The 25,167-nt window shown below is 53.4% G+C and overlaps 1 protein-coding gene across 2 annotated transcripts; it reads right to left on the bottom strand.

Moving 5' to 3' along the window:
- On the bottom strand, positions 1-24,262 carry ZNF341 (zinc finger protein 341). Of its 2 annotated transcripts, XM_069871745.1 has the most exons (15): positions 24,223-24,262; positions 18,816-18,926; positions 17,056-17,243; positions 15,794-15,946; positions 14,490-14,729; positions 12,614-12,809; positions 11,434-11,518; positions 10,170-10,360; positions 8,404-8,597; positions 7,371-7,579; positions 5,901-5,997; positions 3,888-4,020; positions 3,357-3,468; positions 2,500-2,570; positions 1-1,309 (listed from the first exon to the last, which is right to left on the bottom strand). In XM_069871745.1, the coding sequence occupies exons 1-15, from the start codon at positions 24,251-24,253 to the stop codon at positions 795-797; spliced, it is 2,526 nt and encodes an 841-aa protein (XP_069727846.1). In that variant the 5' UTR covers positions 24,254-24,262; the 3' UTR covers positions 1-794. The 2 variants fall into 2 exon arrangements, with proteins under 2 accessions (XP_069727846.1, XP_069727847.1); XM_069871746.1 differs by lacking the exons at positions 17,056-17,243; positions 18,816-18,926; positions 24,223-24,262 and having other exon boundaries at positions 2-1,309; positions 14,490-14,724; positions 15,794-15,906.
- Between the last annotated feature and the right edge of the window lie 905 nt (positions 24,263-25,167).

The raw sequence follows: 25,167 nt of genomic DNA, 5'->3' as shown, positions 1-25,167 counted from the left end.
GCTGATTTCACCCAGACCTTATTCTCCCTCACAGCACACAGAGGTGTCACGTTTAACTGCCACAAGGATTGACTCACTGATCTCTAAGGCACTTGGAGATCCTTGGATATGGAGAAAAACTATGAGAAGGACAAACACTGTGGAGGGAATACCAACCAGAGACAGGAGGCAACACCTGCATGTGCTCCCACTCAGCAATTCCACATGGCACATGAGTTCCATGGTGTTTATAACACGTGTAGTACAGACAAGGTGATCTTTCTGCTGACAGATACAGAGAGGAGAAAGATACCAGAGATAAGTCTATCAGGGTATTTCTGAACAATGTTCCCAAAGGATCTCAGGATGAACTTGCTTCCATTAGGAAGGATCAATTGTTTGCTCTCGGAGAGGCCACCCAAATACTGGGCAATACTTAGGCCAGAAAAACCACAGATGGGACAGGCTGTGATTTGCAAAGCCACCTGATGTCAGCAGCTCTGTTTGCTGCAAGTCTGCATGCTCCTTCTTCTTACCCTGATTCAGGGATCTTAGTCTTTCTTGCCCTAGGCTGACCAGTGATGCAGAAGGACAAGAAATAATGGAGCCATTCTCTTCAGTGCCTTGTAGCCGTTGGTGGCTTCCAAGCAGTCCTCTGCCCAAGGATGGGAAGAACAACTGGAGATGAAAGCCATTCTCTCCCATGTCCATCTACCTCCCCACAAGAGATTCGGTCTTTTTCACTGGGATAAATTCCAGCAGCAAGTCTGAAAACCTCAGAGCAGCCCTCAGCCACACAGTGGCTGTACACGTTATCACTCTGTTGTTTGGATGTAAACAGGGACAGCCAGCATGGTGCAGGGGCTGTCCGAGGGAGTCTGCAGCTCTGCCAGGGACAAATTGGACGCGATGCTATTGGGCTGCCGAGGAACAACAAGGTCCGAGTCAGCAGCTCCCGACCCACCAACCACGATGGACAGGACTGCATCCGACTCCTGGAACGGCTCTTTGTTAGGGCCACCTTCGGGAGGGCTTTCCCCAGCAGAACCGTCCTTCAGCTCCCCCAAACCCAGATGGCTGGAGAGGGAAAGGCCCCCCTTGCGTCCCCGTACCACCCGCTTCTTCTGGGGCTTCCTGAGCTGCAGGTCCTTGTCCTTGGGTGAGCCCAGCCGGCACTTGTGGTCCTTCATGTACTTGTGGCGTGTGAAGCCTTTGCTGCAGGTGGGGCAGCGGTATTTGTAGTTGCCGGTGTGCGAGCGCTGATGCTCTATCATGTGGGCTCGTCGGCTGAAGGACTTGTTACAGTACTGGCACTTATGGATCTTCATCCCTGCACAGAGCATTGGAGGAGAGAGAGCTCAGTTAGAAACCCTGCATCTTAATACAGACCTCCCAGAAACCCTGACAGCTTCATCTCCTCTTCCAAGGAGATGTTCCCTGATTAAAGGGAGGAGATACTGTGCCAGGCAAATCTGCAGTCAGAAAAGGGTAAGGGGCTACATCTTGAACTGGGTCTCTGAGCTACCTCATCCAGTGGGAGGTGTCCCTGCCCAGGGGCGTTGGAACTGGATGAGCTTTAAGGTCCCTTCCAACCCAAACCATTCTAGGATTCTATGAACGTCTGTGTTTATGAAAGGCTAAAACAATAGTTCTTGCTTCAAATAAGATGATTAAAATATCACCAGAATAAAAAAAATGTCAGGTAATTGTGATGAAAATGCAAAACAAACTTAAAACTCTGATTATTTTTTTTTCAACTGTATTTGGCAAGTCAAAAAAAAAAATCACTTTTTTTCCTCCCAGGCATGGGAATGTAGAGCACAGAACAAACCACCCACTGCGCTGTCAGCACAGTCCCATCTGACCGCACTCTGCAGCACTTTGGAGATGACATGCACGAGAAAAGACCATCAGTTTTACCCCGTGAGACAAAAGTCACAACGTTCCCTAGGGCATGGGAATAAATTATTTGTTTTCATTAGGAGTGGGAGCATTGGTTTTGAACGACAGAGAGAAGAGAATCAAATCGTAAGAGATCTCCCTCTGAATGTGAGCTGGGATTGGGGAGGAGTGGACAGAGCACTCTGGATATTTGTTTGATAGCAAACACAATGAGTAATCCAGCTCTGCTTCTGCGTCCTACACAGTTACACTGCCTTAGAAAGCAGATCACAGCGTGGGCACAGCTGTAAACGCAAGTTCACATCAACAGGCCTGCAGCAACAGAGAGAAAATCTACAGTAAATAAATGATATTAAGAATTTAGGCTTACATCTGGGAAACACTGTGCCACACATGGTGGAAAACTCTCTCAGAGGAAACTGCAGAGGAGCCGTGACAGCTGAGCAATGGGTCGAGGGACACCCCAGGAAAGCACCTCTAAGGAACACCTTGTGCTGCTAGGGGTACCAAGCAGCACTTTCAGAGTTTGCTCTCTCTCATTTATCAGGTTTATTCCTGTACCATGCTCCTGCACACCACAGCAAATCCCAGCCACCGCATTCCCAGAGCTGCACTTACCTGAATGGGACAGTATGTGAGCCTTCAGCTTGTCCGGCCTGTTGAACTCTTTGTTGCAGCCCGTGTGGCTTCTGTAACAACAAATGCTGGTGAGCAGCATGAATCAACAAAGGATTGATGTATAAACAGACCCTGGACCATCGAAAGATCCACAACCCCTCCCCTTAGGAGCACCCAGATGTGTCCCTTGGTGCAGCCTCCGTAGAGGCTCCACTATTTGAGCCCTTCTGGAGAGGGGCAAGAAATAAACAGGCTGCCACAGGGACACGTGGCTTCTGCTGGACTACACACAGTCCGTGTTTCACCATCAATACTTCTAAAAGCAGCAGGTTCAGCCAGAGAAGGAAATACTTCAGAGGGAGCTACAAGATATTTGGAGCAGGGAGAAGCCAGTCAGTCTTGGCTGCCTCAGAAGGCTGGGCTATGGGTTTGGGCAGGTACCTTCCAAACCTGGATTTCTCTAGTTCATCCATCAGATCCTGTATTGCCAAGTGCTTTTTGAGACCCAGCAGTCAGGGAGAGCCCACCACGCCGGCAATCCTGTGCTTTGTGGTCAAACAACACTCCTTCTCTTCCCCAGAGCTCCCCACCAAGCCTCCCACAAAGTCAGACATTATTTCACACAGCTTGATGAAGTGAGATGAAACAATGTGGCCCCACAGGAAGTCAAGGTCAAAGAACTGGGACTTTTGGGCTCCCAGTTCAACAGGACACAGCATTCCTGCCTCCCAAGCAGCAGTGGATCGGTAGATGCCACACACATACCCTACGGTACCACCGAGAGACATTTCTTCCCCCACAAAACCTCATCTCAACCCCATTAAGACATGGCACCACGATGGAAACAAACTACGTACGAGAAGGGACATTTATATTTCTTAAAAGGCTCGTGGATCAGCATATGTCGCTTGAGTTTGTCTTTCCGATTGAAAGCTGCATCACACACTGAGCACTTATAAGGCTTTTCACCTGGATAAAAAAAAGACCAAGAGTCAGGAAGAGTCCAGTAACCCAGGGCTGCTCCAGTCACAGCACTGCCATGCTCTGCTTCTCTATAAACCTCCCCAAGCTTCCCTACCCTGCCTGATGGATAAATGGGTGGATACAACCCATCCAGTGCATTGCTCCTGCTCTCCAGGACCAGCTTCTTTAGCTCCTGCAACCACAGGCAGTGGGGAAGCCAGTTTGTGCCCTACTTCTATCTGGAACAGTACTGCGCCTAAGGCTGAACCAAAACCATCCATTCCCTAGACCCCACGTTACTACAAGTGACTCAAACGCTCAGCTGCGTTACTCCGGTGATCAGGAACACAGCCAGGGCATTACGGAGTGTGGCAAGGACTGCGATACCGAGGTGGTGAGTCCTGTGGTGCTGGAAAAGCCCGTACCCGAGTGGATGTGTGCGTGCAGCTTGAGGTAGTGCTCCCGGCGAAAGAACTTCTTGCAGATCTGGCACTTGAACTTGCTACCCCCACCATGCGTGGGGATGTGGCGACGCAGGTACCTCTCGCAGGGGAACACCTGGTAACACAGGAAAACAGGGCTCAGAGCCAGCAGCACAAAAGGGACATCACTGAGCCCCCACGGGCATGGGAGGGGTGGCCAGAATAGAAAGCACCTGAAGCTCATGGTGACTGCTTTCCTGGAAAGAACACACCAAGGAAACCTTTAGTTTGGATAAAGAAAGCTGTGGAGGAGCTTTTTATCAGGGAGTGCAGGGATAGGATGAGGGGGGACAGTTTAAGCTGAAAGCAGGGAGGTTGAGATGAGATCTTAGGAAGAAACGTTTTCCTGTGAAGGGGGGGAGGCCCTGGCCCAGGTTGCCCAGAGCAGTGGTGGCCGCCCCATCCCTGGAGGTGTTCCAGGCCAGGTTGGATGGGGCTCGGTGCAACCAGATCCCTTGGGAGGTGTCCCTGCCCATGGCAGGGGTGGAACTGGATGGGCTTTGAGGCCCCTTCCAACCCAAACCATTCTGTGATTCTATGAAAATACAGATAGAGCTTTTTAAAAAAAAAAAAATCAACCCCCAAAACCTAAAACCTTCTTATCTTTAACAAACACAAAAGCTGAAGCCTTGTTGCTAGGTTTTGTAACACCGTACTGCTGAGGACCAGCATCCCAGACAGATGCTCAGTCTTCCACTGGAGCCAGCAGCAGGATGGGCTGGGCAAGGACCCCCAGTCATTACCACCTTCCCACAGCACTAACTTCAGTTTGAGCTTCCCCATCATCTGTTACCAAAGGCTCCCATTCACAGTCTTTATAAAGAATGGTTCCTTTGGCTAATGTGGATACTGGAAATGGGGATACTGGAAATACCAAGCTCAGTGAATTTCTAGTGAGGATGCTGCAAGCACACATCTGAAGGGAGCATGGAAGAGTCAGGAGTTTTGGTACCCAGGACTGTGCTCTCCCATCTCCACAAACCAGCAATACTAGTAAGAAAACAAACAGAAGTAAAAAACACTGCTGCAAATAATGGGCTTTCAAACCCCTGTGCTGCAGGCCGCACATCCCACCCAGGCTCAGAAGGGCACCTGTCACCTGGTGGGGAAGTGGAGAGAAGACAGGTGAAGAAAGGTGGGTTACTAACCATAACAAGAGAGCATTTTCCCTTCCTGTGCTACCTCTGTACAGAGTGGACACTCCTTTAAGTAACCTTTAAGATCACCCATTCCCCCACTGCAGGGCTTTAATTTCCTTTGCTATAAACACAGGGGCAAGGGTCCAAATTTTAGGTTGGATTTCAAAAAACTAATTTATTAGAATCCAAATCCCATGAAGTTCTGCTCCTCAATCCCCCTTAGGGGCTGTGCTGAAGAGAGTTTTCCAGCCAAAACCTACCCGGGCATCATTCCAGTCCCAGTCACATCACTCAGACAAGGTTTCTCTTTGCCAAGGACACAAAACATTCATCCAAAAGCAGGGAGTGAGGGAGAACCCAGAGACTTCTGTTGCAATAGCAGAGGAGGACAGCAAGAGTTGTACCATCTCCCCAGGACCTAGGGCTTTTCCTGCCCTACTTCCCAGCCAGACACAGTGGGTCAAAGGTACAACCACCCCTAAGACTTCCCCAAACTAGCCTGATACGCTTGCTTTTAAGAAATAAGGACAGCAGCCCAGAGCATGCAGTCCTGTGCTGTCATGGGAGTAAAGGAGCTCCCCTGACACGTTCTCCTCGGCAAAAGGACCCAGGAGAAAAGCCAGCACTGCAGGGAGGAACATGCTCTGCATGAGAGGCCAGAGCTGGAGGCCAGGGGTGCAATCACCTCTGTCTCTGTGAAAAGACACTTGGCGAGCCCGAGGTAGGAAGGGAGAGGAAAGGGAGCCGAGGGTTCCTGTCTCACTCAAAGCCACAGTGACACAGCCAGGACAGGCTCAGGCAGCCGTCACCCACCCACCTTCTGGCAGTGAGGGCAGGGGAAGTTGTGCGTTGCTGTCTGCAGATGGTGCTCCAGGGCTTCGGGCGTGGAGTACTTATTTACACACTTCACACACCTGAATGCAGAGAGAAAGCACAGAGGCTGTGAACCAGGCTTCTGCCAGCAAGCCCCACACCGCAGGCAGATCCCAGCCCAGTCACCAGCAGTCTCCTGGGTTGATTTTTGACAGGATCGGTTTGGTACAGACAATAATATCACCTCTCAGCATCCCTCAAACCTCAGCAACCCGGATCACAGTCACACTTAGCATCCTTCACAAGGAGGAGATGCTGGGAAACTGAGTGAAGAAGCCTTTAAGTTGCTAGTGCTCTTCCACACAAACACCCTTGGGAGCACCCAGGGACCGCAGCACATATTCCATGTTGCTTCCTGATGGAGACAGGCCTTAAGTAACAACTTCACTTTACTTAAAACAGCTCCTTCCATCTTCATTGCATGAAGACAGGAGCTGAAAGTTGGGGTCACAGCGTAGCAGCAGTGTAACCCATGGCTGGGGCAGCCCCAAGGCTGCCACATCGGATCTCATGCTGCCCACTCTCCAAAGCCACAACGGGGCCCTCTCCACCTAACTCACACATCCCAGCAGTATTTCTGCCACAGACTTCTGCAAAAGCTGACTGAAAATGGGCAATGGGAACAGGCACCAACAATAGATACAGAGGGACTCGCATCGTGTTATCTCCTGTGACCCCCTCTTTTCCTTAGATCGGACTAGAACCTCTTCAAAAATACGCAGGGCTCTGATCTCAAAGATACACACTAGCAGGCTGCAGGGTGAAGCTCCACAGCATAAGAATAACTAGAAATTATGGTCTGTTCTAAGAAACAGCAGATTATTTATTCCATCAAGCTCCTAGGAACTTCCTCTGGGCTTCCTGCTCTTCCTGTATGTCTCTACAAGCATTTCAAAAGCCCCAGAGCATTCTGCTTGTAACCCCTCACCCTTTCCATCTACACTAACAGAAAGGTTTTCCCAGGTAATAGATCCCTTCATAGCAAAAGGGTAGGTGAAAAAAATTGTACCTGGGCATAGGTTCTACAACTCGCAATCCCTTGGCTGCAGGGGGTCAAAAATCACAGAAAACAGGCTGGAGAGGGGTTTCCCTGGGTCCCTGACCCAACCCAGTGTAGGTTCAGCTGTGCCCATCTCACTCTTGGCTAGAGTTCAGTGGACTTGCAGTGACGGGATCTTCCCACGTAACCGATCCCAGCCTTTCACTGTCTTTCCAAAAGGTTCCTTGCTTTCAAAGTGCTTCGCCCTGGCAGCCCCGTGGAGGGACCCTCCATCTGCCACCTTGATGCCCAGAAGAACCGCGGCCACTGAACACACAGCCCCATCTTCCATTTAACGTCCCCACCGCTCTCAGCCAAACACTCTCTGCACCCACTCACTCCTACAAGCCTTGCGAGCACCGATTGCTACTGTACTTGTACACGGCCACATCCTTCTTGGGGCTGTGCTGGGGCAGCAGGCTGTGAGAGTACTGGTGGATGCCCAGTTCGTACAGGGAGGGGAAGTCCTTGCTGCAGAGGTGGCAGCGATAGCTCAGCTCCTCCTGGTGGCTCTTGATGTGCTCAAGGAAGGACTCCAGCTTCTGGAAGGTCTGAGCGCAGGTCTTCACCACACACTTGTATACCTGGGCAAAGAAGCGGGAGCAATTGGAGTGGCTCCATCATGGAAATGAGCAGGGAAACCCCTCTGCCAACAGACAGAGTGCCTTCCTTTCTGGAAATCGGTGCCACTGGGTCATTTACAGAAAGGGACAACTGCCCCCTCACCCACTGCCCTGGAGAACAGCTGAGCTGATGTTATAACAAAGCAACACTGCAGTTCCCAGAGCATCCCACCACGCTCACAGCCGTATTAGCGCTCAGTCAGGGCACGGCAGAAAAACCCTGCACTACAGCAGGACACAACGTAGTGGTAAAACATCCCCTTTCCCAGACGAAGGGTGTTTAAAGCACAGCACAGAGCTGCTCAGCATCACAAAGCGGCTGGCAGCTCCAGCTGAAGACAACAGCAGAACTTGCAGGGAGCTGAACACTCTGCAAACACGGATTGTCAGGGCACTCTCCTAAGAAAGAAGAAGGTGGGAGAAAGGGGTGGTGGTGTGAGCACCTGAAAGCCCTCGAGTGGGCGAGCCCACAACATCCCAGCACGGACTGTCCCACAAGCTGACAGCTGCCACCTACACTGAAAACTTTGACCTTCACTCCTTTGCCTTTCCTCTACCACCCAAACCTGCTTGGCTGACTCCTCACTCAGCAGGGTGGAGGCAGTGAAGCTTTTCAAAGCCACCCAGGCCACAGAGCTGGAAACTAGACAGGCAGAGAGCCCAGCTGCAGGGGAAATGCTGGCAGCTTTACAGAGCAAGAGGCTCAGGACAGACCCTGGGAGCCAGTGCACTCCATGGAGCCCATCCCAATCCCACCACCAACATGGGGCACCCTCTGTCCCTACCTGCTCATTCTTGTGCTGCGTCATGTGTGATTTGAGCTGGAAATAGGTGCTGAATTTGCTGGGGCAGAACTGGCACTGGTAGGAGCTATCGATCAAGACAACCTGCTTGGCTTCTGGTTTGCCTGCTTCACTCTCCTCCAAGGGGCTCATATCTTGGGGCGGGTGTGCAGAGTTCCTCGAGGACTGAGTCAACCCTGGAGAAAGGGAGAGAGAAAGTCACAGCCTGCCACCAGACAGCTCTGAAAGCTGCTCTGCAAGAACCCACCAGGCTGGCTTTTTATCCAGGCTCTTCCTTCCTTTCAAAGGCAGTTTCTTTAGATCAGACACATCTCACTCTCTAACAGTATCACAGAACGGTTTGGGTTGGAAGGAACCTTAAAGCCCACCCAGTTCCAACCCCTAAGCCATGGGCGGGGACACCTCCCACTGGATCTGATTGCTCCAAGTCCCATCCAGCCTGGCCTGGAACACCTCCAGGGATGGGGCAGCCACCACTGCTCTGGGCAACCTGGGCCAGGGCCTCCCCACCCTCACCTTAAGGAATTTCTCCCTAATGGCTAGTCTAAATCTCCCCCTTTCCAATTTAAAGCCATTCCCCCTCATTCTATCACTACATGCTCTTGTAAAAGACCCTCCTCAGTTTTTCTGTAGCCCCTTTCAGTACTGGAAGCTGCTCTAAGGTCTCCCCAGAGCCATCTCTTCTCCAGACAACCCCAACTCTCTTAGCCTGTCCTCATAGCAGAGGTGCTCCAGCCCTTGGATCACTTTCATAGCCTCCTCTGGACAGTTTTACCATCCTTAGGTTATTTTTAAATTTGTCTACAGATTATTAAGGGCTCCAACTACTTTGTCTTCCTCCCCTTAACCCATTCTCTTTTTCCAGGGCTCTGTGCTCTGTGGAGGCATCCATCAGTGAACCAGAGCCAGATTTTCTCTGGCAGGAGTTGGGAAGCGAGATCCAGCCATCAGCTCACAGCCCATGATGCCTGCAGACAGCAGCTCCAGTAGGGCCTTGTCCTAGATGTGACATTTTCACTGTGTTCCCTTCCACCGGGACTGAAGCCACCAGCAGAAAGGGCATCCAGATACCACCTGCCAGCAAGGAGCTCTCCTCTGCCTCAAGCATTTTCCATCGGCCACCGCAGCCAGACAGAGCCCGGGCATGACTTGCACATTGTGAACAAGCCACAGTCCTGGGCTCTGCTCAACTGCCAGCTAGTTTGGCCACCAGACCAGAGCTGCCAAGCTTGACTCACGCTGCACCAACCAGAGAGTGAGAAGGGGTACAACACCTCACTCTGTCCCCATGCACATCCTGGCACAGCCTCAAGAGCTGCTGTGTCCACCAGCACCTGAAACCCCACCCTGTAGGTACCCAAGGATGCACCTCCCAGCGGGAATCAAGCAATCATAGAATAGTTTGGGTTGGAAGGGACCATAAAGATCATCTAATTCTAACCCTTCTGCCATTGGCAGAGACACCTCCCACTGGATCATGCAGCTTAAGGCCCATCCAACCTGGCTCTGAACACTTCCAGAGGGGGCAGCTGTGACTTCCCTGGGCAACCTGTTCCAGTGCCTCACCACCCTCACTGTGAAGGATTTTCTCCTTACGTCTAGTCTAAATCTTCCCCTCCCCAATTTATAGCCATTCCCCCCGGCCCTAGCACTCCATGCCTTTGTAAAAAGTCCCTCCTCAGCTCTCCTGGAGCCCCTTTCAGTACTGGAAGCTGCTCTGTCCCTAGCATGTGCCATCCCCTGCAAACCTGTGTTCTCCTCGTCCTCGGGCTGGCTGGGGTTCAAGGCCATGACCTGCACCGTGATGGAGTTGCGAGAGATGGTGCAGCCCAGCCCTGGAGGCCACACTTTATGGGTCTGCATGTGTTTCTTCACGTTGGATTTCTGGGCAAAGGCTCGGCCGCACACGATGCACTGGAAGGGCTTCTCGCCTGTGTGACTGAAGGCAGAAGGCACCACATCAGCAGCCGCCAGAGACGGGAAGCAGCCCCCAGGCACACGGTGGTGGAGCAGCCACTGCAGGACTGCACTAAGTGCTCAGATCAGCCCCTGGACCGGCCAAACAGGGCTGTGAGACCGGATTAACCAGAGGAAATGCATTGCGAGAGGCCTGGGGAAACAAGCCTGCTGCACAGACAAAACGCTCACGCTCTGGGGATGACAAGGGATCAAAGGAAGAAGTGGCAGAGGAAAAGACCTCAGCAGCAACATCAGGGCGTTCGCCGTCAGGGTCTCTGCACAGACCTGGAGGACCCCATCACTTTCTCAGGGTTACAACCCTTTTCTTCCCTGCCACCCCTCTCTCCTCTGAACACATGTGGCTTCTAGCTTGCAGCCCCCTGAGCTCCTTGAATTTGCTCTCCCCTGTCCACAGCAGAACAGTCTTTCCACCACACCCTTTTGCCACAGGAGAAAGACTGGACTCTAATACGTGCAGTACATCAGGCAAAGAGTCCAGACTGGGAAGGGGAACAAAACCACCACTTGCTCTTTCTCATCTGTCCTGAGTTCAGAAGACTGTAGGGAAAACTCTGAAGATTTACGCTGCCTCCTGCCAGAGGAAAGCTCTCTTAGAAGAGCTCCCTACATAAACACTGAGCTTCACTTATGGTTTGCCAACACCAAGAGACACGACAGCTGCCGCTTGCTAGGGAGGGAGAGCAGGGGAAAGGGCAGATGCAAGCAGTGGAGATGCTGCTCCAGCAATCAGGTGACAAGAAGTCTGGCTTTCAAGGTCTCCTCAGTGAAGAAAACAAGGCTCCAGTCCCAGCCCACAGTCAGCGAGATCACATCCATGACATGGCCTTTATCCCAGCCACTGGGGAGAAGGTGTCCTGGAGCAAGGGGGATGGAGGATCACCTCCCAGCACAGCACATATTCTGGGACATGACAAACACAAGGTCTATGGGACTGCACAGACTCCCTCAGCAGGGAGTGGAGCCTCGCCCCAGTGGGCTGTGCCCACCTCCACCCCAGGCACACTTCTGTGTCTGGGTTCATGGCACCGTTACCTTCTGATATGCTGCTGCAGGTCGAAGTTCTTGGTGAAGGCCTTGTCGCAGTAAGTGCATTTCAGCTTGGGGGACTTGGGTTTCCCTGAAGGAGCAAGGGCGCACACAGGAATGAGATCATGTAGCAGAGCCCTCACCCCAAGATGTGTCTATTCAAGACCAGGAATATAGAGTTTAGGAAAGGATAAGATCTGTCTGGCCAGACTGGGGAGAGGTTATGGGCACAAACATGCATTCAACATAGCCTGAGCTAATTCCAGAAGTACTCAGAGCAGTAGTGAGGGGCACGGCATCCCCTTCAGGCACTAACCACTCCCGGGAGTCTTCCAGCCATGCTACAAAACACCCAGTTTAAAGGCATGTTGGACACTGGGAAAACACACAGGATTAGTGAGATGAAGGGCCCCAATTTTGTCTCTCTCTGACGAACTCCCCAGACAGAACACGTGCATGTTTCTCCCATCCAGAACATCAGTCGCATCTTCTGTCTACTATGATGGGTATAAACCAATGGGAAACACCAGAAGTGTGGGCTGCTCTAGGACAATCTGGACTGAGAGCTGCAGGCTGTATGATCATTCTCACCTCTGCAAAGAACATTAAAGCCCAGCACTCATAGGGTTGCAGCTCTGAAGGCCCAGCCTTCCTGGGGAGGAAGGCCATGTGGCTTTCCTCCACCTCACACCTAGGACCTCCCTTGTCACTCAGCTGTGGGTGCCTGAATCCCACCCACAGGCTTGGCCAGTGGGGGATCATCCTGTCACAGGGCTCACCCCATCCTGCCTCGCCTGGGGAGGCATCAAAACACACGGCAGGGACAGGTCTGCTGAGTCCCTGGGAAGAGTCTCCAAGCCTGTGGAGAGTGGCCTTGCGGCCCAGCAGTCTTCCTTGGGTTAAAATGGCTCTAACACCTTACTCGGCAGTATCTCCCCATTTCAGGTGCGATCCAATACGCTGCAGAGGTTTAGCACAAGCTTGCCCACACAGCAACACAGTGGAAGTCCTTCACATGTGCTCAGAGGTGACAGGCAAGAAGAAGCATGGCCATGCTTTCACCTGCTCTTGATAGCCTCACGCAGGGGCTCTTGTGCTCCTGCTCTGGAACAGCCAAAGCCACCCCACTGGACCTGGAGAGCCCGTGGCTGGAGGTTAGCGAGGTGAATCCTGTACAGACACCTACCTTCCTGCAGCCCGCTCTCGTTTTTGCAGCGTCGACTTTTGGCAGCGGAGGTGGAATCAAAACCAACCACACCACCTCCTCCTGTGCTGGACAAAGGTGCGGGAGGGCTGGTGCTCTTGGGCTTGAACCCCTGCTTCCCAGGGCTGTACACAGGAGGAGAAGGGTACACAGGACTTTCCACACACTGGCTCGGTACCTGCAAGAGCGCAATTTATCAGTGGACAGGTTTCTGCAGTCGTGCTGTGTCCTACCCTCCATCTCCAGCAGCAAAGACCACCCCAGTATGGCTGAGTTTTCAGCCTCCAGCCAGACTGGATCAAATTGCTGGTTCACCAGCCCAACAATGTGCCTCTAACTAAAACTAACACCTTGCACAGCATGAAGCTCTCCTGCTAGGCATCACCAAGCATCCTGGAGTTATTACATCAGGAACAGAGCAGTAAAGGAACACTCTGAAGGAGCCCTCAAGTCCCTCATCAATGTCTTATCCCTAGAAGGGTTTCTCATCCCTCTGAAGTGGGTCATCAGAACAATCACCGCTGACCCTCTGTGTTCACACAACCCAAAAGCAGGGATCTCTGAGCCCCACCACCTGCTCTGGCAGGACTGCAGAAGGGAAGGAAAACCCAAGAACACTCCAGGTGGCAAAGCAGAGTTATTTACAGCAGCACCAGAAAAGGACACTTAGAGAAAAACAGGCACCAGCCTGGGGTGATGTGGTTTAAGGGTGTTTCTGTCGTCCACCCTGATAAATTAACACAGAGCACCATGTATCCAACATCCCTGCCTGTTTCTGACCATTGGAACATCCAGATCAGATGCCAGCTGACAAACCTCTGTCCCACTGTTTCCATTGTGGAAACGTGGAGGCTGTGAACAGCTGACCCACTGGTAAATCCAGCCCGACCTGTGCCTCTCTTTAGGGAAAGCTGCCTTGTGCAGCTCACTGATAGTCAGACTGACTTTTATTTTCCACATAACCCTGCAGTGCACAGGGTGCACCTCCCTGCAGCCCTCTAGGAGGTGAGTCCCTCAACTCCCTCTCACTCCCAACACCTGCGGGTATCCCTCAACCACAGCAGCCATTCAGGTCTCCTAAGCCTGTGCCAGTCAAACCCTCTATCTCTCTTATCTCTGAACCCCCATCCTTCTGTTCAGCACCTTCTCCCAGAGGAAATACGAGGTCCGATACAAACAAACCAGACTGACCCTACAGCTTGGGAACCAAAGGTGGGAGGGCAGAGACAAAGAAGAAGGGTACAGAACATGATCTGGCCTGTCACAGTGAGATAAGGCTCAGCTTGATCACTTTACCCTGTATGAGTGGATGCATATTCACATAGAGACGTTTTCTTACCCTTGGTCAGAAAAGGTGTGCAAGAGTGAACAGTGAGTTCACGTCAAGATAACACGCCAGCCCACAACGCTTTGTCTGCAAAGCAGTTTTTAGCTCGCAACATCACTGCACTTGAGCATCCACCCTGTTCTCCAGACCTGGTTGCCTCTTCCCAAAGATCCAGTCGTTACTCAAAGGAACCCATTTTTTGTCGGGAGAAGTTGTGAAAGCACAAACGACTGAGATCTGCAGCAGCCTTTCAGAAAATGACCTGCAGAATTGCTTTGAGCACTGACAGCATCGTGTGCCAGCTCAGAAGGGAACTGTTGTGAAGGGGATTGTAGGTGATTTCCTTAATTCATTAAATAAAGAGTTACAGGCACAGCCTCAGGTTTTTTGTGTCGGACCTCATAACCATTTCAAATAACCTAACACAGATTTTCAGACTAATTCTGCATTTCCAGTCCAGGTGACTCCTGAGCATCGCTTCTTAGAAGCAACCCAGGAGGACAGAGCCCCAGCGAGAGCCCCTGACCTCACCTCCATGGGCGGATAGGGCTGCATCCCCAGCGTCTGGATCTCCACCGTGCTGTTTGCTGCCATCGGGGCGGGCGCGCTGTACACTTCAACCACGCTGCTGCCGCCGGTGCTGGGCTGTCCCGGAGCCCCCATGCTCGGGGGAGGAGGCGGCGGGGGCTGGGGAGGGGGTGGCGGCGGGGGAGGCGGCGGCGGGGGCGGCTGGGAGAGGTAGCCAGCCCCAGTGTGCATACTCAAGCTGCTCTAAAACCAGAAGAGGGAGAGACAGACAGACAGGATGCTGAAAATGTAGCAGCGGTGACATTCCTAGACATTCCCAGTTCAAACCAGCACCTGCAGGAACAGCGACGATGTCTCACCGTAACGCAGCATGGTCCAGCTGCCAGGTTGCAGAGGGTTGGCATGACCCGCCAGCAGATACTGTCCCCTCCAAAACCCAAGCACTCAAGCCCCAACGCCTTTTTTTTTGCTTTGTTTGCTTTTAATCCTGGCGACAAAGAATATTTTCAGAGCATGGAGAGTGTATATAGCCTGGCCAGCCACTGGGAGAGCCCAAAACAACCATCCCAGGAGGACAGGGACCCATGGGACAAACTGACAGCTGCTCTGGAAGCCAATCATTACACGAGGGCACAATAAAAAGCTGGAGAGACCACGTGGCAAAGATCTGAGCACCCAGCAGCAAGGACAGCAGGAGAGAGCAGGCTCTGGAGCTATCCCGTCTTTTATCCATCACTCCTTCCCAAGCTTGGCTGTCACGTTGGGAAGATGCTCAGGATTGTGTTGGTCTCTTCTCCCAAGTAACACGCGATGGGATAAAAGGAAATGGCCTCGAGTTGCACCAGGGGAGGTTAGGACTGGATATTGGTTGGATGGGGCCTTGGGCTGTCTGATCCAGTGGGAGGTGTCCCTGCCCATCACAAGGGGGTTGGAACTGGATGATCTTTAAGGTCCCTTCCAACCCAAACTATTCTATGATTAGGAAATATTACTTCACCAAAAAGGCTGTCAAGCACCAGAACTGGCTGCCTAGGGAAGTGGTGGAATCACCATCCATGGAGTGATTTAAAATAAGGGATTTTGATGATCTCAAAGGTCTTTTGCAACCGAGTGACTCTATGACTCTGTGAAAAGATGTGTGGATGTGACACTTAGAGACATGGTTTAGTGGTGGAGTTGGCAGTCTGAGGCTTATGGTTGGACTCATGACCTTAAAGGTCTCTTCCAATCTAAGCAATTCTGTCATCCCATGTAGAACAAGCTCAGACACACACACCAGGAATTCCCAAACCATACGTGCTCCTTACCTGCACCGGGGGCTGCACTGTCGGCATGGGCTGGTCCAGGGATGTAAAAGCCGACATAGCCGACATCAGCACCTCATCACTGACCAAGATGTTCCCCTGCACCAGGGTCTGAATCAAAGGTGATGGGGGAACAGTGATGTACGTAGAAATTTGCTGAAAGAAAAAAAGGATTTATTCTTGACCAGCAACAAGACAAAACAATAAACATAAAACGATGACACCGCTTTTCACTGAATCACGGAGTCCCTGCTTTCACAGCCTCTGGTGAGCCACAATCATTATCTACAGCTTCCAGCTGAGCTCATGGCAGTTTCCAGCTGTAACAATGAGGCAGCCACACAAACGTTCTTCAGAAAAGGAGGTGAAAAAGATCACGGTGGCTCAGGAAAGTGGCCAGCGGCTACAATTTGAATCATGCGTTATTAAACAAGAGCTGCAGGATAAACTGGTCGCAGACAAGTCCAGGTCTTTGTGGCGTGCTTCCCCCAGCTAGGGATGCTGGAGAACTGAGGGGAGCTGCTCTGGGTGCAGACGGTGAATGTCAGGCTCATCCCTTCAGACTGGAATCGGATTAGAGGAAGGGAGGGAGACTGTCTCATCTTCCGAGCAGAAACAACCCATGTTTGCAGCCCTGAGCAACTGATACGGTTGAAAAAAATAGGTTTGAAAGCCCTTTGGAAACCACCACGACTGGGGACACCATGACCACCATGACTTTGGAAACCACCACACAAGGGACTCACTCCTGAGAAGTCTGTTGGGAAGGGGAACTCCTCCAGAGAGGATATTCCTTTCACACTCATCACACCACCTTACATGGGCTTATCTGCAGGAGCCTGAGTGAAGGGATGCAGGGATGAAGCTACCAGACACTGCCCTCCTTCTATGCCACTAGCCAGGTCACAGCCCAGGGGACAGCAAGAGCCATTCCACCCTGAACTCCAAGGCACATGGTCAGCCTGCTGGACCAGAACATCGGGGCTTTCCAGTAGAGCCAAAGTCTGTAACACCGTCTGTAATGAAGATTCTAACACAGACACAACACAAACCTCGCTCCTGTTCTGAAAAAAGGGGTGTCAGACACTCATGCTGGAGGACACTTCACTGCAGATTGAATTAAAAGCCAACAGGACCACAGCTGAGCCTCCCAAAAGAGAAGTCAGTCATGATGCATCAACGGATACAAAAGCATCACCCAGAGGTCCCCCCAGTCCCAAAACCCCAGCAGGGGAGCGGCAAAGCCCCCGCCCACAGCACAGTACCTGCCGGCCAGTGCCTGGAGCCTGCTGCACAGATGTGATGGGGGGGCCGTACACACTGTTGTTGGCCAGTGAGACCGTGGAGAGGGACGGGGCATTTCCCTGGCACTGCTCTCTCTTGTGGGTCATGAAGGCAGGCAGAGAGTTGAACTGCTTCTTGCACTTCCCGCAGAGGAACACGTCTTCGTCATCTGTAATTAAAAGGACCAGATGACTGCTTCAGGCTTTCTTGCATTCCCCAGTGCTACACCTAGCAACCACAACCACAAGAAAAGACCCCTTCTTGATCTTAGCTCCTCAAGGACATCATCACAGAATCATAGAATAATAGAATCACTGTGTTGGAAAAGACCTTTGAGATCATCAAACCAAACCATATCTCTCCACTACTAAACCATATCCCTAAGCACTTCATCTACCTGTCTCTTATACACCTCCAGGGACAGGGAACTCCACCACCTCCCTGGGCAGCCTCTGCCAGTGCCTGAGAATCCTTTTGGTGATGAAATTTTTCCTGATGTCCAATCTGAACCTGCCCTGGTGCAGCCTGAGGCCATCACCAGGAGTCATCAGCTGCAAAGGTCAAACTGTCTCTCCTCCCCAATCCCAAGCTCTCCCTAAAGCCAGCTGATGCGACTGAACCTATCTCAGCCCTGCTCCCACATATGAAACCCACCATCTCCCTGTGACAAACTGAATCCCATTGTCTGTCTCCTCATCCCAAAGGCAGGAACACCCAACCTGGCCTTGCTCCCACAGCACCCTCTGCTTTTAGTCAAACCAGCTTCTTCTGAAGCACCTGCGCTACAGTGGGGGCGGCAGATTTTATTACTCAAATTGCACTAAGGAAGAGAAGTAAATTGGACCAGGGCACAGAGCTGACAGCAGCTTGTGTCCAAAAGCCACCCCCTTCACAACAGCTGGTCCTTGGTAACTCTGCTCAATGTTAGAAGCAGAAAGAAGACAATGCAGTCACCATGTCCTGGATGAAATGTGCACCAACAGCAAACCACACAAACACACACCGCTTTGCACTTGAGCCAGTCAGACTCACAAGGCTGATTCACAGCCTAAATAACTTGGGATAACTTGGTAGCCACCCTGGTCAAGTGCAACAAGCTTGCACGTGCACATGAACAACCAGTTCCCATATTCATGCACAAGATGGCTGGAGCCGTTGTACAACCCTAGAGGATAAGGACTGGCTCATTATACAAGAAACGGGAACAGCAACAAGCACGAGTGGCAAGTAGAACAGCTGCTCCCCCTTTTCATGCCTTTAGTGGAAAGGCACAGTCAAGAGGGGAAGATTTCAATGAGATCAATGAGAAATGTTCTCCTGTGAGGGAGGAGGCCCTGGCCCAGGTTGCCCAGGGAAGTTGTCACTGCTCCATCCCTGGAGGTGTTCCAGGCCAGGCTGGATGGTTGGATGGAGCTTAGAGCAACCGGATCCAGTGGGAGGTGTCCGTGCACTGGAAGGGAGTGGAACTGGATGGACTTTAAGGTCCCTACTAATTCAAACCATTCCATGATTCCACAATACCTGTTGTCATGACCATCTCCGAAGGGTTCTCTGCTTGCTCGGGCACCTGTCTCCCTCCTCTTGCTGTGCCAAGTCCTGCTGAGGGCTCACAACACCCGCAGCAGCACCCAACACATACAGCTGCTCTACCAGCTGTTCTGACAGTCACAAGTACACACCGCAGGAAGAAACCTGCCACCCCTGCCCCTCCTCCCTCTCTCCTGTTGCTACCAGGACTCACCCATTGGCTGGATGGCGGTGGAAGGGTTGACATTTTGACCAGATGGGTCTGTCACACCTCCTTGACCATCCAGTAAGGACTGCACAGCCAGCACCGTCTGATTATCCATTCCTGAAAGGAGACACAAGCACGGGTGGTAAATCAAACACAGCTCGAACATGGAGCACTCAGCTCATGAGTCATGGAGAGAATCACAGAATCACAGAATCACCAGGTTGGAAGAGACCCACCGGATCATCGAGTCCAACCATTCCTATCAAACACTAAACCATGTCCCTCAGCACCTCGTCCACCCGTGCCTTAAACACCTCCAGGGAAGGTGACTCAACCCCCTCCCTGGGCAGCCTCTGCCAGGGCCCAATGACCCTTTCTGTGAAGAATTTTTTCCTAACGTCCAGCCTGAACCTCCCCTGGTGGAGCTTGAGGCCATTCCCTCTCCTCCTGTCCCCTGTCACTGGGGAGAAGAGCCCAGCTCCCTCCTCTCCACAACCACCTTTCAGGTAGTTGTAGAGAGCAATGAGGTCTCCCCTCAGCCTCCTCTTCTCCAGGCTAAACACCCCCAGCTCTCTCAGCCGCTCCTCATAAGGCCTGTTCTCCAGCCCCTTCACCAGCTTCGTTGCTCTTCTCTGGACTCGCTCCAGAGCCTCAACATCCTTCTTGTGGTGAGGGGCCCAGAACTGAACACAGGATTCGAGGAGTGGTCTCCCCAGTGCCGAGTACAGAGGGAGGATAACCTCCCTGGACCTGCTGGTCACACCGTTTCTGATCCAAGCCAAGATGCCATTGGCCTTCTTGGCCACCTGGGCACACTGCTGGCTCATATTCAGTCGCTGTCAACCAACACCCCCAGGTCCCTCTCCTCCAGGCAGCTTTCTAGACAGACTTCTCCTAGTCTGTAGCACTGCATAGGGTTGTTGTGCCCCAAGTGCAGGACCCGGCATTTGGCCTTGTTAAACCTCATGCCATTGGACTCAGTCCAGCGGTCCAGCCTGTTCAGATCCCTTTGCAGAGCCTCCCGACCCTCCAGCAGATCGACACTTCCACCCAGCTTAGTGTCGTCCACAAACTTGCTAAGGGTGCACTCGATGCCTTCATCCAGGTCATTGATGAAGACATTGAACAGGGCTGGACCCAGCATTGAGCCCTGGGGAACCCCACTTGTCACTGGCCTCCAGCTGGATTTTGCACCATTTCCCACCACTCTCTGGGCCCGGCCATCCAACCAGCTACTTCCTTCTGCAGAGCCACTCTTGCCTCCTTATTATCTCCCTCTACTCCAAGGACTCAACTACCAACTAAAGCAGTGCTCCCACCTGTCTCCATACACTCCTTTGATAAGAGAAAAGGGAGGAAGGACATGGAAAACTGAAAGAAGGTTTGGTTTCAGGCATTTGCTGCAGAGAAGAATACTTACAAACAGCAGGTGTGAAATAACTACACATCAAATACTTGGGATGCCACGCGCCAGTCGGGGTAGCAAGATGAGTAAAGGTGGGGAGGCCCTGGCCCAGGCTGCCCAGAGCAATCGTGGCTGCCTCATCCCTGGAGGGGTTCCAGGTCAGTCTGGATGAGGCTTTGAGCAACCAGATCCAGTGGGAGGTGTCAGGGGTGTTGGAACTGGATGGGTTTTGAGGTCCCTTCCAACCCGAACCATTTTACGATGTCCCCTTCCTGATGGGGAGCCTCCATATAATCCATGGCATTTTAAAGACACTCTAAATACTCATTTCTCCTGCATCTCCAGTGTGAAGCAAGCAAGACCAAGTCTCCATGAACACCTTTTTCATCAATCACCTTTCACCATAAAGGGGTTGCAAAGGCTGCACGTGTCATCAGACAGAGGAGAGCAGTGCTGCTGGCAAGGGGGTTGGCACAAGCAGCTACTGGTAGCAGCAGATCACACTACCTCACACGCTATCATGAAATTACCCCCATGCCTACGGGAATCCTTTTGCGTAGATCTCACGGAAGCACAGCAAAGCTCCAGTCTGGCAAGGCTGCACTTCTACAGAGAGCTGGGACCAGCCCTGTGGGACAGCCCCACCAGCAGAAGGCCATGGAGCACTCCTGGGTCGATCTTCTCATGCCAACCAAAGCCTTTAAAATACACCTCCTCTTCTACAAACAACCTCCTGGTCAACTCTTGCTGGTCAACTCTCTGCAGGCTGGTGAAGAGTCTGGAGAACAAGTGTTATGAGGAGAAGCTGAGGGACCTGGGGGTGTTTAGCCTGGAGAAAAGGAGGCTGAGAGGAGACCTCATCGCTCTCTGCAGCTCCCAGAAAGGAGATTGTAACAAGGTGGGTGCCATTCTCTTCTCCCATGTAACAAGGAACAGGACGAGAGGAAAAGACCTCAAGTTGTGCCAGGGAAGGTTTGGATTAGATATTGGGAAAAAATTCTTTACTGGAAGAGTGGTGAAGCACTGGCAGAGACTGCCCAGAGCAGTAGTGGAGTCTCCATCCCTGAAGTTCAAAAAACGCGTGGATATGGCACTTCAGGACATGGTTTATTAGGCATGGTGGGGTTGGGCTGATAGTTGGACTGGATGAGCTGAGAGGTCTTTTCCAACCTTAGTGATTCTATAAGTGAGCTAGCAGGACATAAAAGTTTTCTTCCCCCTTTTTAGGGGGACCAAAAATTCCGTTTTAGTCTATTATGAAGATAATTAAGAACAGCTTGCACCAAGAACGTCACTCTTGATGTGCCCGACAATGGACAACTGGGTTTCCTCCTGGCACGTAGCTAGATCTTCCACGTCAAAAAGCCAGATGAGTCCCTCGATCTCACTAGCAGGAAGAAGCTTGAGGAGAGGCCAAAAGCTGAAGACAGGCAATAACGCTGCAGGAGCACCACTGGGGTTGCATTCAGCTTTCTGCTGGAGAGAAGTGGCCCAGGACAAGAGGAATGCGTTGCTCTTCATTCATTTGGGAATTCAGGCAAGCAACCACAGAGAGCCTGCGGTGTCCCAGGGTCAGTGCTCAACACCGCACGTAACAGCAGGAATTCACCACGTTCAAGGTTCAGATGAACAGGGAGAGATACTTGGTTGCATGGATGCCGTTCATGGCAGTCCACAGGCTCCAGAAGAACGCTTTGGATCAATCCTGCACTGATTTCAACCAGCACCAGCCTGCAGGATGCTCTTCAGTCATGAAACCAGGGAGGTTATTCTCCCTCTGTACTTGGCACTGGGGAGACCGCTCCTCGAATCCTGTGTTCAGTTCTGGGCCCCTCACCACAAGAAGGATGTTGAGGCTCTGGAGCGAGTCCAGAGAAGAGCAACGAAGCTGGTGAAGGGGCTGGAGAACAGGCCTTATGAGGAACGGCTGAGAGAGCTGGGGGTGTTCAGCCTGGAGAAGAGGAGGCTGAGGGGAGACCTCATTGCTCTCTCCAACTACCTGAAAGGAGCTTCTGGAGAGGAGGGAGCTGGGCTCTTCTCCCAAGTGTCAGGGGACAGGAGGAGAGGGAATGGCCTCAAGCTCCGCCAGGGGAGGTTCAGGCTGGACATTAGGAAAAAATTTTTCACAGAAAGGGTCATTCCGCACTGTCAGAGGCTGCCCAGGGAGGGGGTTGAGTCACCTTCCCTGGAGGGGTTTAAGGCACGGGTGGACGAGGTGCTGAGGGACATGGGTTAGTGATTGATGGGAATGGTTGGACTCGATGATCCAGTGGGTCCTTTCCAAGCTGATGATTCTATGATACCTAAACTAAAACGCCATCTCTTCTCTCCTGGCTTTCCCCACAGAACACAGCAATTTGGGGATGCCAGGATAAAAGCACAAGGCTACCGGTTTGTGCTTCTTTTTCCCCTTTCAGATGTCGCTCAGTCTAAAGTGGGAAATAAGACCATCCCTTCCGCCCCAGTGCTACTTTTCCCTCCCTCCCTCCCTGAATTTCACGCACCCAGATTTTTTTTTGTCCATCACGAGCAGCAGGCATTTCTGTGAGGGGTGAAGCTGCATCCGCTGAGGACACGGCTGCTCTCAGCACCGCACACGAGTGCCAAGTCCCCTTCGATTTGTAATGGAACCAACAAGACAAAACAAACACGTTCAGCTACTAAAAGCTGCCAATTATTGTGGGCTTCAAGAAAAAAAAAACCCACACTTTTTTTCTCAATGTGCTAAAATGTTTTCCTTTCCTGAAACCCGACAAGGAGATGAAGTAAGGAGATGAAGAGGAAACAGAGAACCTGATGGCACAAAGAACGCTGTCAAATGCACCAAGAAACCTGACAAAATAGAGGAAAAATTCTCCTTTGCTCTTTTTCCTGCCACTGCGGTTTGCAAAGCACAGCGGGGTTGACAGTCCTGTGGCGAGGCCCTTGCAGTTTGTGGTGTCCCTCACGTAAGGAAAATAGGTGTGTAACCCAGTTGAGGAAAGAAATTACTTGGGAGGTGACAGGGCACCCCAGGATGGGGGACACAGGATGAGAGAGGTGACAGGGCACCCCAGGATGGGGGATACAGGATGAAGGAGGCGACAGGGCACCCCAGGATGGGGGATACAGGATGAGAGAGGTGACAGGGCACCCCAGGATAGGGACACAGGATGAGGGAGGTGACAGGGCACCCCAGAATGGGGGATACAGGATGAAGAAGGTGACAGGGCACCCCAGGATGGGGGACACAGGGGCAGGGAGGTGACAGGGCATCCCAGGATGGGGACACAGGGTGAGGGGGTGTCAGGGCACCCCAGGATGGGGGACACAGCAGCAGGGAGGTGACAGGGCACCCCAGGATGGAGGTGACAGGGCACCCCAGGTTGGGGGACACAAGGGCAGGGAGGTGACAGGGCACCTCAGGATGGGGACACAGGGGCAGGGAGGTGACAGGGCATCCCAGGATGGAGGTGACAGGGCACAATAGGATGGGGGATACAGGATGAGAGAGGTGACAGGGCACCCCAGGATGGGGGACACAAGGGCAGGGAGGTGACAGGACACCTCAGGATGGGGGACACAGGATGAGGGAGGTGACAGGGATGCAGCTGATGGGGCACCCCAGCGTAGGGGGCACAGGGATGATGCTGATGGGGCACCCCGGAGCTGGGGGGCAAGGTGGTGCCCCGGGATGCTCCGGGCCGTGCGTATGAGACAGGGGGGCAACGGGGCACCCCGGGATGCTCCGGGGTGTGGATACGAGACAGGGGGACAACGGGGCAGCCCAGGATGGGGGGCACAGGGATGCCCTGGGGTGGGTGACACAGGGACAGGGGGCGCGGGGCTGGGGCAGGGGGCGATGGGGCACGCAGAGCGGGGAGCGGCGGGGTGGGTGGCTCGGGGCTGGGGCCGGGGTGGGGGGGCGCTGGGCTGGGGGCGGCCCGGGCAGCGCCGCCTCGGCCCCGGTGCCCGCCCCGCCCCGTCCCGCACGGGCGCGTCCCCCCCCCTTCCCCGGAGCCCCGTTACCTTCCAGCGCCTCGAAGATCGCCTGCGCCATCTTGGAGAGCGGCGGCCCCGCCGGGAACCGCAGCGAGCGGCGCCGCCACCAGGGGGCGCCCGGCACCGGGCACGGGGGGCGGCGCCCGGGGAGCGGGACCGGGACGGCGGCGGCCCGGGTGTGCCCGGAACCCGGTGTGCGCGGAACTCGGTGTGCGCGGAACTCGGTGTGCGCGGAACCCGGTGTGCGCGGAACCCGGTGTGCTTTAATTTTAGCATCAGCATCCCCGGTGTGTTCGGTACCCGGTTGTGCGCGGCATCCCAGGGGCTTACGCTGCCCCCAGCTCGTGCGTAACGTGAGCACCAGCATCCCCGGGGCGCGCGGGGTTCCCTCTTATTCGCGGTACCCGGTGCTTTCGGCGCGCCCAGTGTGCGCGGCATCCCCCGGGGGTGCTTAATTTGGGCACCGGCACCCCCGGGACGTGCGATAGCCTCGTGTGCGCTTAACTCGAGAAGCGACGCTCCCGGTGTGTGCGGCACCCTCGGTGTGTGCGGCAGCCCCGGTGTGTGCGGGGCTCCCGGTGCGTGTTTAGCTCGGGCAGCAGCGCCCCGGCGCGTGGGGCACCCCCGGTGCGCGCCTAACTCGGTCGGTAGCGCCCTGGGGACCCGCGGAGGCCGCCGTCCCCGCCCCCCGGGGAACCGGGGTGACACGGGGCTGACCCCGGGGCGGCCGCTACCCGGAGCGGCGCCCTCGTTCCGCGGGGCCGCGCTTAGTGGGAGGGGCGGGACAGCTCCGCGCGCTCCCATTGGCTGCGGCGCCGCGCTCCCGCCAATGAGAAGAAGCGAGGCTGCGCTCCCATTGGCTGCCAGGCCGCCGCTCCCGCCAATGAGCGGCAAGGCTGCGCTCCCATTGGTCAGGCCCCCTGATGGACGGCGGGCAGAGCCAATGAGCGCCGGGCGCGGCGCCGCCCCCGG

Source organism: Phaenicophaeus curvirostris, chromosome 18 (genome assembly GCF_032191515.1).
Source record: "Phaenicophaeus curvirostris isolate KB17595 chromosome 18, BPBGC_Pcur_1.0, whole genome shotgun sequence".
Lineage (NCBI taxonomy): Eukaryota > Metazoa > Chordata > Aves > Cuculiformes > Cuculidae > Phaenicophaeus > Phaenicophaeus curvirostris.
This window is presented reverse-complemented; position numbering and strand designations above follow the sequence as displayed.